General features: G+C 36.7%; 2 protein-coding genes across 4 annotated transcripts in view; one reads left to right on the top strand and one right to left on the bottom strand.

The window, feature by feature from the left end:
* Window positions 1–10,794, top strand: part of LOC136031253 (ribokinase-like) — a 45,886-nt gene extending 35,092 nt beyond the window's left edge. For all 3 annotated transcript variants that reach the window (XM_065710667.1, XM_065710669.1, XM_065710670.1), the window contains 2 exons: window positions 560–745; window positions 10,167–10,794. In XM_065710667.1, the coding sequence (XP_065566739.1) occupies window positions 560–745; window positions 10,167–10,343 (363 nt within the window). In that variant the 3' untranslated portion in view covers window positions 10,344–10,794. The remainder of the gene's footprint in view (window positions 1–559; window positions 746–10,166) is intronic.
* Window positions 1–13,450, bottom strand: part of LOC136031259 (short-chain dehydrogenase/reductase family 42E member 1-like) — a 443,764-nt gene that overhangs the window by 195,923 nt on the left and 234,391 nt on the right. The gene's annotated exons all lie outside the window — the stretch shown is intronic.

Here is a 13,450-nt window from a genome sequence, read left to right as displayed (position 1 = left end):
GAAAAAGTGAGCGTGGGAGGGGGCCTAGCTGCCCTCCAATTTATTTGGTCACTTAAAAAGGGTTTTTGCTTTTTTTCGAAAATAAGGAAAATTTTCCCAGGCTCGTAAATTTGATGGGTAGGACTAAGTTTGAGGAAACTTGTATGTTTAAAATTAACCTAAAAATTGTTTAAATCAGTTTTTTTGGTCACTTAAAAAGGGTTTTCCCCTTTTTTCAAAAATAAGGCAAATTTTCTCAGGCTCGTAAATTTAATTGGTAAGATTAAACTTGATGAAACTTATATATTTAAAATTAGCATAAAAACCCAATTCTTTTGATATATCTATTGCTATCAAAATTCTGCTTTTTAGAATTTCGGTTACTATTGAGCCGGGTCGCTCCTTACTCACAGTTCTTTACCACGAACTGTTTGATCTAGTCAGGTGTCAGCTTGTAAAGCAGGCAATCATGATGCGTCTCTGTGTTTGACTCATCTTATAAAATGTAGTTCTCATAAAAGATTGTTTGACAAGTTATTTTATGGGCACGTTAAAAATCTTAAACACGTAAATTTTGCAGGCTGAAATGTTGACTGGTGAGAAAGTTGATAGTATTGAATCAGCAGATCGATCAGCTCAGATATTGCAAGAAAGAGGATGTAAAGTTGTCTTGATAACCTTGGGTAGTCGCGGAGCTTATCTTAAAGATGAAGCCAACAATGGAATATTAATAGCAGCTCCTCCTGTGAAAGCTGTTGATACAACCGTAAGTTCATTTTATGAAAATAATATTTGATCATGTGAAAACATGAAAGTGAAGAACAAACTATCATGGCAATATTGACCTTAAATCAAGCAGGCTCCCTTGTCAGAAAAATTAACTGAGTAAATATTATGCAGCTTGAAAATTATGTTCCGTCAGTATAAGTTTAGTTTCCTAAATTCATGTCAAAGGAGACCAAATCATGTAACCGGAGCTTAAAAAAACGGGTTCAAGTTCCTAAAAATTTACGTTTAAAATTAAGCAGAATGTGTGGCCTAGTGAATGTGCATTCGTATTTCAAAGTCAGAGCTAGAATTAATGGAACAAAAAATACACACATGATCAGATTGGTCAACATGTTAAAAAGATTAAAAACAATTACACTAGTAGAATTTATAAATAAATTAAACCATAACTATCCTCGGCATCAAGTTACCGAGCTATATATTGTCCCCTTTGTCAGCTGTTTGCTGTTGTGGTGCTTATTTTTCAGAACGGGGGGAGTGAAATAGTTTTCTTAAATTTTCTTTTTATGAAGCTATATTATGAAGCAAGAAAGTGCTATGAACATCGTCAATGAAATCAACATCTGAAAGAACTCTTCCAGCAAAATTTATGCCAAACGGATGGGCCAGCAGTGTTTTGTTGAGAACATGGTCTGAGGCACAGTTGAACAGTTCGGGAGCGGCAGCGCAGTCTTGCCAAACACCGTTTCTAATTAGGAAATGTGATGAGAACTGGCCATGACAATGATAGCACTTTCAGTCTTGTTTTATAGTTTTTTGAGCAGGTTGACAATTCAATCTTAGGTACACCAGATCAGTTCTTAGGTACTTCAGCCTGTTCAAGGATCAGCCACATTTACTGTCTGCCAATAGTGTCGAAAGCATATCGAAAATCGACGAAGTGCAATGTATGCCTTCCCTTTGTATTCTATAGTTTTCTCTATCAGCTGTCTGATTGTATGGATTTGCTCAGTAGTGGACCTATCCGGCATGAACCCAACTTGCTGGTGGCGACGAAGGGAATGGAGTTTTTTTTTGCCCGCTTGAGGAGCAGCATGGCGAAGAGTTTGCCAGGTACCGAGAGCAGAGTTATTCCGCGATAGTTATTATATTTTGCTTTAATTCCTTTCCTCTTGTAGACTGGCACAGGTACGCCTGTCTTCCAGTCTGTGGGTTTAGCTTCAGAGCGACACAGTATTAATTAACACTTTTAGCCAGAGTGTCATGGAAGGATCGCCCTTTTTAAGGAGTTCTGATGTCAGGCCACATATTCCAGTCACTCTGTTGTTCTTTAGCTTTCGTACTGCATCTTTAATTTCTTCTGCTGTAAATTCAGTGCCATCGAAGGCAGGTGTAGTATTGTAGGCAGCAGCAAGCAAATTTGGCTAGTACTTAACTTAGAAAGAGGGTGATACATTTAGTTATGATTTGGCTATATTTTAGCTTGATGTTTGGGTTATCTGTGATTCTTCCCTACTTAATAAGTTTTTTCTGACTTTTAAAGCACCAAGTAATAAAATAATAATGTATGTACTAATCAATAAAAAGAAAAAATATGTACAAATTAATAAGTTGAATATATACCTCTAAATAATACTTGACCTTTAAAACCTTTTACTTACAAGAAAAATTTTAATCGTTTGCTGTCCTTATTCTTTTCAATGGCCTTAAAGAAAAGGAAGGGGAATCGTGTTTAAAAAATGTTCTATGCGTTCCTTAACGATACGAGGAGGCGCGATCGTAGATATAAGGTAAGGAGAAGCAACGCAAATGATAAAATAGTATTAAATTGTTAAAGTCTAAACAACAGAAGCTACCTTCCACTGATAATCTTCTGTCACTTAATGGTCTTTACATTTTTTTAAGTCGCTCACACATTGAAAAGCGTATTAGTAACAATCCATAGTGTAAGTATCAATAGCGTTAGTAACAATCCTGAGATGTGTTATGTGTAATTTACTAACGGACGATTGTTACTAACGGATGTTCAAGCGTTAGCATTGGTCGTCTGAATTGAGTCTGGATTAGCGCCTTGATATTCTTGAGTATTTTCTTGTGAATTAAACGAGTTTTAAAGATTTCCCCGTCTAGAGTAGCGAGATTGACGGGGACCTCGATTACCTCGGTTATTATAAGAAGACCGAAAATTCCTGGAATTGATTCCTCTGAAATTGCCAGATTTTGCATACAAGTCCACTGGACATTGCCCGTCACGCATTAACCCAAAATCAATCCAGTTCTTTCACCCCTTAGTTCTATGACTATCTACCCTAGTTCCGCCCAAGCGATGATGCGTTGACGGATCATAGATAGACTTATTTATGAACAAATGAACTGACATTATTTTGAACCACATCTCAATTAAAACCCGAACCACCCATTGGCATAATTCGAAATAATGTATCGCAGAAAATACAAAGGCCTTTGAAAATGATAGGGGCACAAGGAAATCAGGTTGGAATCTAACGAATCATGCATCAATTTCTTCTAGATCCTCTTCCCTGAGATAGTTGAGAGAAGAACACTCTTCGATGCCAACTGAAGATGAAATTTGAATACCTAAGTCGAGGACGAGTTACGTATACGGAACTCGAAGAACACGTAAGCTTTGCAGGAAATAATTGCCGATTCTCATGCAGAGTTAAAACCGTGGACAAAGGTTGGGGTGAAGTCTCGGCAACACGGTCACAACTACCCAACCAGTTGTCCGTCGAGCTAACTCTCCATCATCCATGGCTTCCCAAAGGGACCCTACCCTCCCAAAAGAGACCAAATCTCCCTTAGAGTTGATAGAACTAATCTCAGATTCCTTCCCAAGCTTTTCCAATCCAATTCAATTTTATATTATGAGTATCATATATTTTTCTTAAGGGGTCATGGACCTTCTCCTCAATCTTTTTTCGTGTTAATGTAGTTTTGCAATTTTACCACTGGGTCTTGGACCTCTATGCCCCCCCCCTGAGATTGTTTTTCTTCTCGTAAGTTTGTAATTCGGTACTTATCGGTTATATAATAGGCATTGTACAATTTCGATCGCGAATGATGCGAACATGACGCAAGAAACTGGTCAAGCAATTTCTTTATACCACAGGAACACACGTACGATGAATTTATTCTAATTTTTCTCGGGTACAATTAGTGCTTCATTTCGGTATATACTTCTTGGTGTCTTGAATTCGTTACATATGTTCTGAAGTTTTCTTGTTTTCTGAAAATTTTCCCGAAAAATCAATTTCACGAGTCTTATTTTAAGTACGTATTATGGGGCCTAGCCACTTCCACATCTCCCACCGTTAAAGAAATCCTTTTTAAGGATAAGAGATTTTTGATATTCCCAAAGTCTCCTCCTACTAGAACATCTACTGGAAGAGTAGGTACTAAACCTACCTTTATCGTTTTTTTCTAGACTGTACCGTTCTTCTTTGCGATTTTTATTCTAACCCAAGCAGACGGACATTGGTGCTTATCTCCATAATAACAAACTTTTGCAACCATATCCCAACGGTTTATTTCTGTCTTATTAGTTAGGTCAGTTCGCACAACAGTTTGCTCACTACCTGAGTCAATTACCATTATGGCTAATTTTTCGTTCAATTTCCTGTTTATTTTATGTGATTTCACAAATTCATCAATATTCCCTTGACTATGGGCTACAGTCCAATTTGTTCTTTCATAGCGTATTTTGTCCTCTCTATCATGGCAATTTTAAGAAAAAGACTCCGAGGAATCACATTGTACAGGATTATTATCATTCTGAGCTTGAATACCGTGTATTTCGTTTTTCAGGCAAGAATCCTTAGCCTCCCAATTTGTTTTATGGGCCGGCCCATCTTCCCCCCTTGTCAGCGAAGTTGCATGTTTTCCGTCTTAGTATTCGATGTCTGATAATCTCTCACTTATTGACACTCTCTTACGAGCTTCGCAAGCTTTAGTAATGGTTTTCATACGAGCCTGATGATCTTTTTCGATTTTATCCATCCGAGCCTGATGATATATTTCGTGGACTTGACTATCTTTTTTAGTTTGATCCATCCCATCCTGTATTTTTTCATATACTCTCGGTGATTTCTTTTGGCTACCTCTTTTCTTTGTTCTCTTTCTTTTCTATCTTCTTCCTGTTTTCATTCTCTTCTTTTCTTTCTTTCTTTCATCAAATTTAATATATATTGTGCCATATCTACATGACTACTTTTTCGTGACCTTTTCCTGGATCTTGACTATACATTGCTCTTACTACTTCTGCTGCTTGGTTGACTTTGATTCCTTCTGTCGTTATATTCTCTCAATTAATTTTTGAATCCCTTCGTTCTAGATTTCTTCGTTTCGTATCTGTAGTTACTCTTACCCGCAACTCCCCTTCATTTTGTAGGGTATCTGAGGGGAGAGTTGGTTTTCTTTTCCTCGTATTTTCATATAATAATTTTTCTTCGTGTATTACTGCCTCTGTGTCTATTTCGTGTTCTCTCATATTACTGGGTGTGCTCCTTCCCAATTGTATTCTTTGTACTCCCATTTCTGTTTCTTTATCTGGGTCTGGAGTAATTCCTTTTGAGTGTGCTGTCTATTGTTTTCTTTCTCTATGGTTCATACCAGAGATCGTCCTATTTTTGAGTTTTATGGGAAGGCCCCCCCCTTCGTGTGTGTCAGAAATGTCTCTTTCACCCCCTGAAAGGTATAGGGTTTTACTTGATGGGGAATTCCCTAGGGTACTTTTAGCGAGAGTCGCATATAAATGTGAATCAGAAAACGATTTCTTCTGATTAACCGTGGTAGGTTTTCTCGGATTAGATCTAATTCTATTAAGTTTTGTTCCTTTCCTGACCTTTTGTGAATCTTCTGTCTATCTGCCAATATTTTAAAATCCAAAAAACAACTATTCTTTCAATCCAAATGAAAGTACTCGAATGTCAAACTTCCGGTTTCTCGTGAAAACTTGTTATGATTCTATTTTCCGATTAAATAAAAAAAAACAAGTTTTTTTTTAATTGAAAGTAAGGAGTGACATTAAAACTTAAAAGGAACAGAAATTACTCCGTATATGAAAGGGGCTGTTCCCTCCTCAACGCCCTGCTCTTTGCGCTAAGGTTTGATTCTTTCTCTCAGCTCTACGTCGCTCCTTACTGTCAGTTAAAAAAAAACCTGTTTTTTTTTAATTTCTGAACGTTTTTGAGTTAATGCACGTTTTGATTTCGGCTCTCCGCAGATGAATAATTAAAACGAAATTTGCATATTTATTTTTTTGGCCAAATGAATTTCCCATAGTTTTGATCGAACGACTCTGAGAAAAAAGGAGTGGGGGAGTTGCCTTACAATTTTTGGGTACTTAAAAAGGCAACTAGAACTCTTAGTTTTTTACGAACGTTTTCATTAGTAAAAGATATACGTAACTTACGAATTAGCTTATGTAACGAACTTCTATATTCGTGTGTTTTTATTACGTATATGAGGGGGCTCGCCCACTCGTCAATACCTCGCTCTTTGCACTAAAGCTTAAATGGTGTACCAATCCCTTAAGAATGACCCCTGAATCACAAAGGCCGTAGAATAAATAGTTGAAATTACTAAAAATACCTTACCGTAAAGAGTGAGGTATTAGGAGGAGATGAACTCCTTATATGCGTAATATTTTCTGTTTGTTTTAAGTTTTAATGCAGCTCCTCACTTTCAGTTGAAAAAAGAATTTTCATATTTATTTTTTCATTGTTTTTTTTTAAATAATGCTAGAAAATTCTGCGCCCCATTCATGGAAATTTTCTTTACCCATGACAAATTCCTCCGTAGAAGGCTCTCCCCACATAACTCCCTCTTCTCAGCCCCTCCCCCAACCAACAAATCCCCCTGAAAACGTCTGTATACTTCACAATAACCATTACTCTATCTAAACACTGGTCAAAGTTTGTAACTTGCAGCCCTTCCAACGGGGACTGGAGGGAGTAACTCGTATCCAAAGAATGAGGCTTCTCGACTATGTTGAATAAAATGGCTATCTCAGAATTTTGATCCGATGACTTTGGGAAAAAATGAGCGTGGGAGGGGGCCTAGGTGCCCTCCAATTTTATTGGTCACTTAAAAAGGGCGCTAGAACTTTCCATTTCGTTTGAAAGAGCCCTCTTGCAAAATTCTAGGACCACTGGGTCAATACGATCAGCCCTGGGAAAAAAAAATAATAAACACGCATCCGTGATCTGTCTTCTGGCAAAAAATACAAAATTCCACATTTTTGTAAATAGGAGCTTGCAACTTATACAGTAGGGTTTTCTGATACGCTGAATCTGATGGTGTGATTTTCGTTAAGATTCTATGACTTTTAGGGGGTGTTTCTCCCTATTTTCTAAAATGAGGCAAATTTTCTCAGGCTCGTAACCTTTGATATGTAAGACTAAACTTGATGAAACCTATATATTTAAAATCAGCATTAAAACTTTTGATGTAGCTATTGGTATAAAAATTTCGTTTTTTGGAGTTTTGGTTACTATTGAGCCGGGTCGCTCCTTACTACAGTTCGTTACCACGAACTGTTTGATTCATTGCGCAAGCTAATTGAGACTCCGCTCAGTTAGCTACATTTATGCTATATATTGATTCATAAAATTTTATTATAATCCAACTGGGCATGGCCCGTTCAGATTTTCAGTATATTTTTAATTGATTCTGCCTTTTCTTCGCAATTTTTTATATGTAATCACAATAGGCTACTCTGTAGGCTAAATTAAATCATTCCTTCGGGAAACGCAGATTCTTTTACTACGAGTGCTCCTGATAGGTCCTTTAGTCGCTAGCACCACTTATTGGAGTGGAACCAACGATGGCACCACTTATTGAAGTGGAACCAACGCTGGCACCACTTATTGGAGTGGTATGGCAACATCGTCGAACTATCAAAATGACCAAACTCTAGGCCAAGGGTGCCATCACCCTAATATCTCTTTTCATACCCTGCCCGGGTTCGGGGAAAAATGCAATCTTACACGGTTGTTGAAAATAACTCACTTGTATCCTTCCGATGTCACTTTAACAAAACATATCTATCAACTCCGAAACTTAACTCTCAACTCAGACTTGGAAAATGGAATAAAATAAAATCACCACTTCTGTGCATGGGTTGACCTTGGCCAATCCTTTAAATGAAAGCTACAAAGTCAAAGCCATTTTGAATACCATTAACAATCAATGGCCAAGTCCAGGAAGACAAAAATAGAATTTAGCTTGAAAGTTTATTTATTGCAAAACTACTGCCTTAGCAACGAGACTATAACTGATCATTGAAAATTGTATTATAGGCAAATCTAAGCAAAGGTAATTACGGAAAGGAAAACAGTCATTTTTCTGAAAAAATGAAAAAAACAGGGGCTGAAACCCAAAGCTCAACTACTCGGAACTGTGACTGCCACTACATGGAACTGTGACTGCCACTACTTGTGACTGTGACTACTTGTAACTGTGACCATTTGTGACTACCACTACTACTACTATTACTGCTACTACTACTAACTCTGCAACTATTACTACTGCTGTTACTACTACTACTACTGCTACTACTACTCGACTACTACCAATATTACTACTGCTACTAATACTACGGCTATTACAACTACTATTACTATTACTATTGCCACTACTGCTACTATAACTGCTACTACTGCTACTACTACTACTACTACTACCATTACTGCTACTGCCACTACTGCTACTACTACTACTACTATAGAAGTGAACCAAAAAGAGTTTAATTGCATCCAATTTGTCAAAATGACACAGATACAATATCTCAGGAATGGAATAGGGTATTAAGTTCAAAATTTCAGGGAAAGAACACGCGGATGTAAAATTAAATAAACATAAACTATGTTTATCCAGATTTTGCATGTTTTGCCAGATTTCGCCAGCTTATCCAGGTTTCATTTAGATAAAGCCTGCAGGGCATGTGGATGGGTATAGTTGATTAATATTTTTCCATGCACGAGCAGATGTCAGTTAGCATAACGTCTGCTGTATAGAATGCCAAAGATTTTGCAGATTTTCAACCCACATATTTGAATATTTTCCCCAGTACCCATCAGTCTAAAGCATTATAGTCCAACTGCTTTAAAAATTGATTAGCCCAAAGATTGGCCACATTAACCCGAAGATGAGCAGAAATAGATTAAAAAAGTATTTTGAGCACTAAACTACCATAAATATCAATCCCAAAACGAACAGGACTTACAATAAATAACTAAGTCAAACTTAAAACAAGAAGAAACTACCAAAAAGAGTAGAAGTGCTGACGCAACCCCGTGCGCTCTAAAGACGAGATTTCAATTCGCACTTTTCTAAAAACAACAAATAGTTTAAATGTTTTCTCTTTTTTAGCTTTGATAAATTCAAAATTACTAAAATTTTAAGAAATGAATAGCAGTATACACAGTAAATTATCAATCCAAAATCTTTTTTTGTAGTCTTGGTTTTATTTGTGATTTTTTTCTTTTTTGTAATATTATGAGAAATGGAAACTCATGGCTAAAAATTAGAATTGTTTTCAGTAAAGGGCTAATTATTTTCTAGTATGTACAAGGCACGTGATGGTGTTACCTAACTCCTCTCTGTGGTAATTTGTGCTTGTTTTGAGTTTGACTTGGTTATTTACTGTCCGTAGTTTTGTTCGTTTTGGGATTGATTTATTTATTGGTGGCGAATATGGTAGTTTTAAGCTAGAACAACTATTTGACTTTGTTTCTGTTCATCTTTGGGCTAATACAGCTTTTTACTTTTCTTTGAAAAACTTCGTTTCTAGATTTTTTTTTTTCGATTAATTATAATATAAACTCAATGTGAAATGAACTGCTTACAAAAATTTTGTATGAGGAACACAATTGAAGTGTTCGTGGCATGTCTATTTTGAAATATAAAGGATGTTTTTTAAATCATGTCTATTTTGAAAAAAAAAATTTAAAGTGCAATGAAACCGAATATCAAATTTAGTAGCATACAAGAAAAACGTATGACAAATTCATTCAGAATGATTGATGAATTATTTATCAATTTTTAACCGCTATAGATTGCTACAAAAAAAACTGTATTCTGCTATTCCATGTTTTTTTGTGTTGTTCAACAAACATTTTAGAAGAATCTTTTATAATCACTGGAATTGATACAATGATTTTTAATTGACGTTCTATACCAGGCGTAAGAAAAGTTTTGATAAGCTATTTTCTTTGATGTTATTTCTTTTCTCTTTGCTTGTTTTTATTTGCTTTTTTTCTTTTACTTTTTCTTGGTTGACTGTAAGTGTAAATATCGTTTTTTTAAAGAAAGATCTGTTGCCTTACCAAGCTGTACTTCCGATGGTTAATTTATTCGTCTGCCCTACATGAAGCTCTTGTTGTTATTATTATTGTAAATATGTTTTAACCCGAATACGAAGTTGTGTTGTCTTTTAGGGTGCTGGAGACTCTTTCATTGGAGCATTGGCATATTATATGGCTTACTATCCCAAGTTACCTTTGCAAACTATGGTTGAAAGGTCTTGTCAAGTTGCTGCTTTCAGTGTTCAAAAACCTGGGACCCAAATTTCATTTCCCACTAAAGAGGAACTCCCAGAGGAACTTTTTTTGTGATATGCTAATTTGCAACAGGGCTGCCACTCCTTAGATTTTCCCCAGTATCCTGAGACTTCAGCCTAAGAGTCATATCTGATATTTTCACTCTTCTGAGATAATTGCAAAAAGCTGTTTTCAAACGTGTTCAGGAAAGAAGAATCAGAAAAATAGTATTAATCAAGAGTACTAAAGTGCATTTGAACACAAATTGATCTGCAAATTTTCCTGCAACTTAGCAGACAGTTTCTAAGAATTATCTGGAAACTATGAAAGTGTCAGACTCCATTTTCAGCCGTGACAGCAACTATATTAAGAATCACTATCAAATGTGTATTTTTAGTGTCTTGGAATGTTTTTCAAAACTTGGGAGTTTTTCGCGATAGTCTTGGGATATTTTTAAATTTCAGATGCAACCCTGCTTTGTAATTAAGATGCAGGAATAAAATTCAAATAAATTTGTTTCCTGGAAGGGTTTGACAGATTCTTTTCGTAGGCAGCGTAATAACACTGTCTAATTAAAGAACGATGTCAGGACAATGTATTATTATTATTTTTTTTTTTTTTGGGGGGGGGGGTTATACCAGGGCACGTCGTATCGAAAAAGTTGTCGTAGAAACTTCTAAAAGGTTTCATTCGATTGGAAATTGAAAGGGCAAGAGCCCTTTTTAAGAGTCAAAAGAGAATGGAGGGCAAATAACCCCCCTTCTACGCCCATCATTTCTTGATACAGATCCAATCAAAATTTTGAGATAGCAATTTCGTTCAGCGTAGCTGAAGGGTCCGGACATTATGTCTTGAAGGGTGACAACCACCCCACAGCCCTCAGGGCAGGGTTTGTAAGGTATCCCCTGGGGGCATATAAGGTTTTTCTAGAAAGGGTGGTCGTATATACTTCAGAGGGGTCTCATCAAAAAGGTAATCAGAAGTTATAGTGCTCTTCTTAAGAGTCAAAGTGACAGAGTGCAGCTGCCCCCCCCATACGTCATATTTTCCCGAAATGCAGACAATAGAAATTTTGAGATAGGCATTTATTCAAAACTGTCCAAAGATCATATAACAAGGCTTTTGAGGTTGTTACAACTACCAGAGCATGGGGGCAAGTGTTGTAAGTCATGCCCTGGGGGCATGTTAGGTTTTTATGGAAGGAATGGTTGTATAAACTTTAGAGGTGGCCCATTTGTTGAAAAATTGAAAGTTCTAGTTTCCCTTTAAGAGTCAAAAGTGACGGAGGTCAACTAGCCCCCCCCCACCCCTTTTTCATGAAACGCATCTGATTGAAACTGTGAGATATCTATTCATAAAACAAAACCGTCCGAAATGCATATAACAATGCCTCCAGGGTTGAAACAACCCCCCCCCCCAGAGCCCTGGGGCGAGGACTAAGGTATGCGCTTGGGGCATATAAGGTTTAAATTGAATGGTTGTCGTATAAACTTCACATGGGGCTCATTTGATTTGAAAATGGAAGTTATAGTCCACTTTTTAAAAGTCAAAAGGTATTTGAGAGCAGCCAGTCCTCCCCCCCCCACGCCCATCATTTCCAAAAAAAACATCAAAACAAAGTTTTTTAGACGTCTTTCTTCAGCATTGTTGAAAGTTTCAGTAATTATGCTTTTTGGGATGTCAACCCCTTTGCCCCAGGGCCTCAGGGCAAGGGCTGTAAGCTAGGCAATTTCTTCATTGTTTACCATATAGTATATCTTATTGAGAAAAGGTACGCACGTTTGACTACTGATTTCCCAAAATATGAAGAGCATTAAGGTGAGTCTTCTGAGGAATGTTGAACTAAATCAAGACGTGTTATGTCTGTATGGGTTGTCAAAAGGGCGTAACTCAGGAATTACTAGGTATATTAATTTGGATCTTTCGGAAAATGATAAGGGATATGATCAATGAACCAAAAAGGCAATATTTGCACGCTGTTTTACTACGACAACTACCGCTGCTTCTACTGCTTCCACAACTATTATTAATAAAACTACTACCTTTGTAGTGGATAGAGGCTACTACTAAGGCTGAGGGTATTGAAATAAACATCTGAGGAAACATTGTGGGGAAACGTTGAACAAATTCAAAGCATATTATGTGCATACAGATTGATAACACTGGCGTATCAGAAATTTTTAGAACGGATTATTGCATCAAGAGGAAACTTCAGGAGTATCATGAGTGGGATATTCAAATGGCCAAAAGGCAAAATGAACCTGTTATTGCTGCTATTAATTCCGCTGCTACTACTGTTACAACTAATAATAATACACTATTACTGCTACTACTGTTTCTACTACTACCGCTACTACTATGATACTAGTGCAATTAAGGTTAAGCGCATGAAGTTGAAAAGCGTACGAACTATGATAATCTAGATTGTCAAAAGGGTGACAAAGCAATATCCCAATAACGGCTTATATTATTAAGTTAGACCTTTCAGGGTAATTTGTCGCGGATTTTGTTTATTATAACTTTGATACCTTGTTTACTTATATACTTAGATTTTATAATTTACTGGGAAACTTTAATTTACGGGGAACGGGCTGCAAGTTGCAAATTGTTATCTTGGTAGTTATTTTACTTAGACACTTTGTTTACTTTGATACCTTGTTTCTTTGATATTGTTACTTTCATACTAGTTTTAATACTTTGATGAGATTTTGATGTTGAAAAAAAAAATTATTTTGAAATGGGAAATTCTGAAAAACTTTGAACTTCTGTAATAAACAAGAGCTAAGAGCTCATATGGCACTTGCGACGAGGTCGGAAGAGCCAAGAGCTTATATGGTATGAGCTCTAGCAAAATTCTAAGAATCAATAGATTGATTTAAAAAGAAAATCAGAGGCTTAATACCGGTTGGGATCTAAAATAAAAGCTCTGAGACACGAGGTCCATCTAAATATCAAAATTAATAAAGATTTGATCACCTACTCGTAAGTTAAAATACCTCTTTTTTCTGATTTTTCCTCTCCCTTCAGCCCCCCAGATGGTCGAATTGGGGAAAACAACTTTATCAAGTCAATTTGTGCAGGTCCCTGACACGCCCACAAGTTTTCATCGTCCTAGCACGTCCAGAAGCACCAAACTCTCCAAAGCACTGGGCCCCCCTAACTCCCCCAAAGAGAGTGGATCC

The sequence above is a fragment of the Artemia franciscana genome, chromosome 9 (genome assembly GCF_032884065.1).
Source record: "Artemia franciscana chromosome 9, ASM3288406v1, whole genome shotgun sequence".
Lineage (NCBI taxonomy): Eukaryota > Metazoa > Arthropoda > Branchiopoda > Anostraca > Artemiidae > Artemia > Artemia franciscana.
Note: the sequence above shows the minus strand (reverse complement) of the source record. Positions and strands in the feature narration are given on the sequence as shown.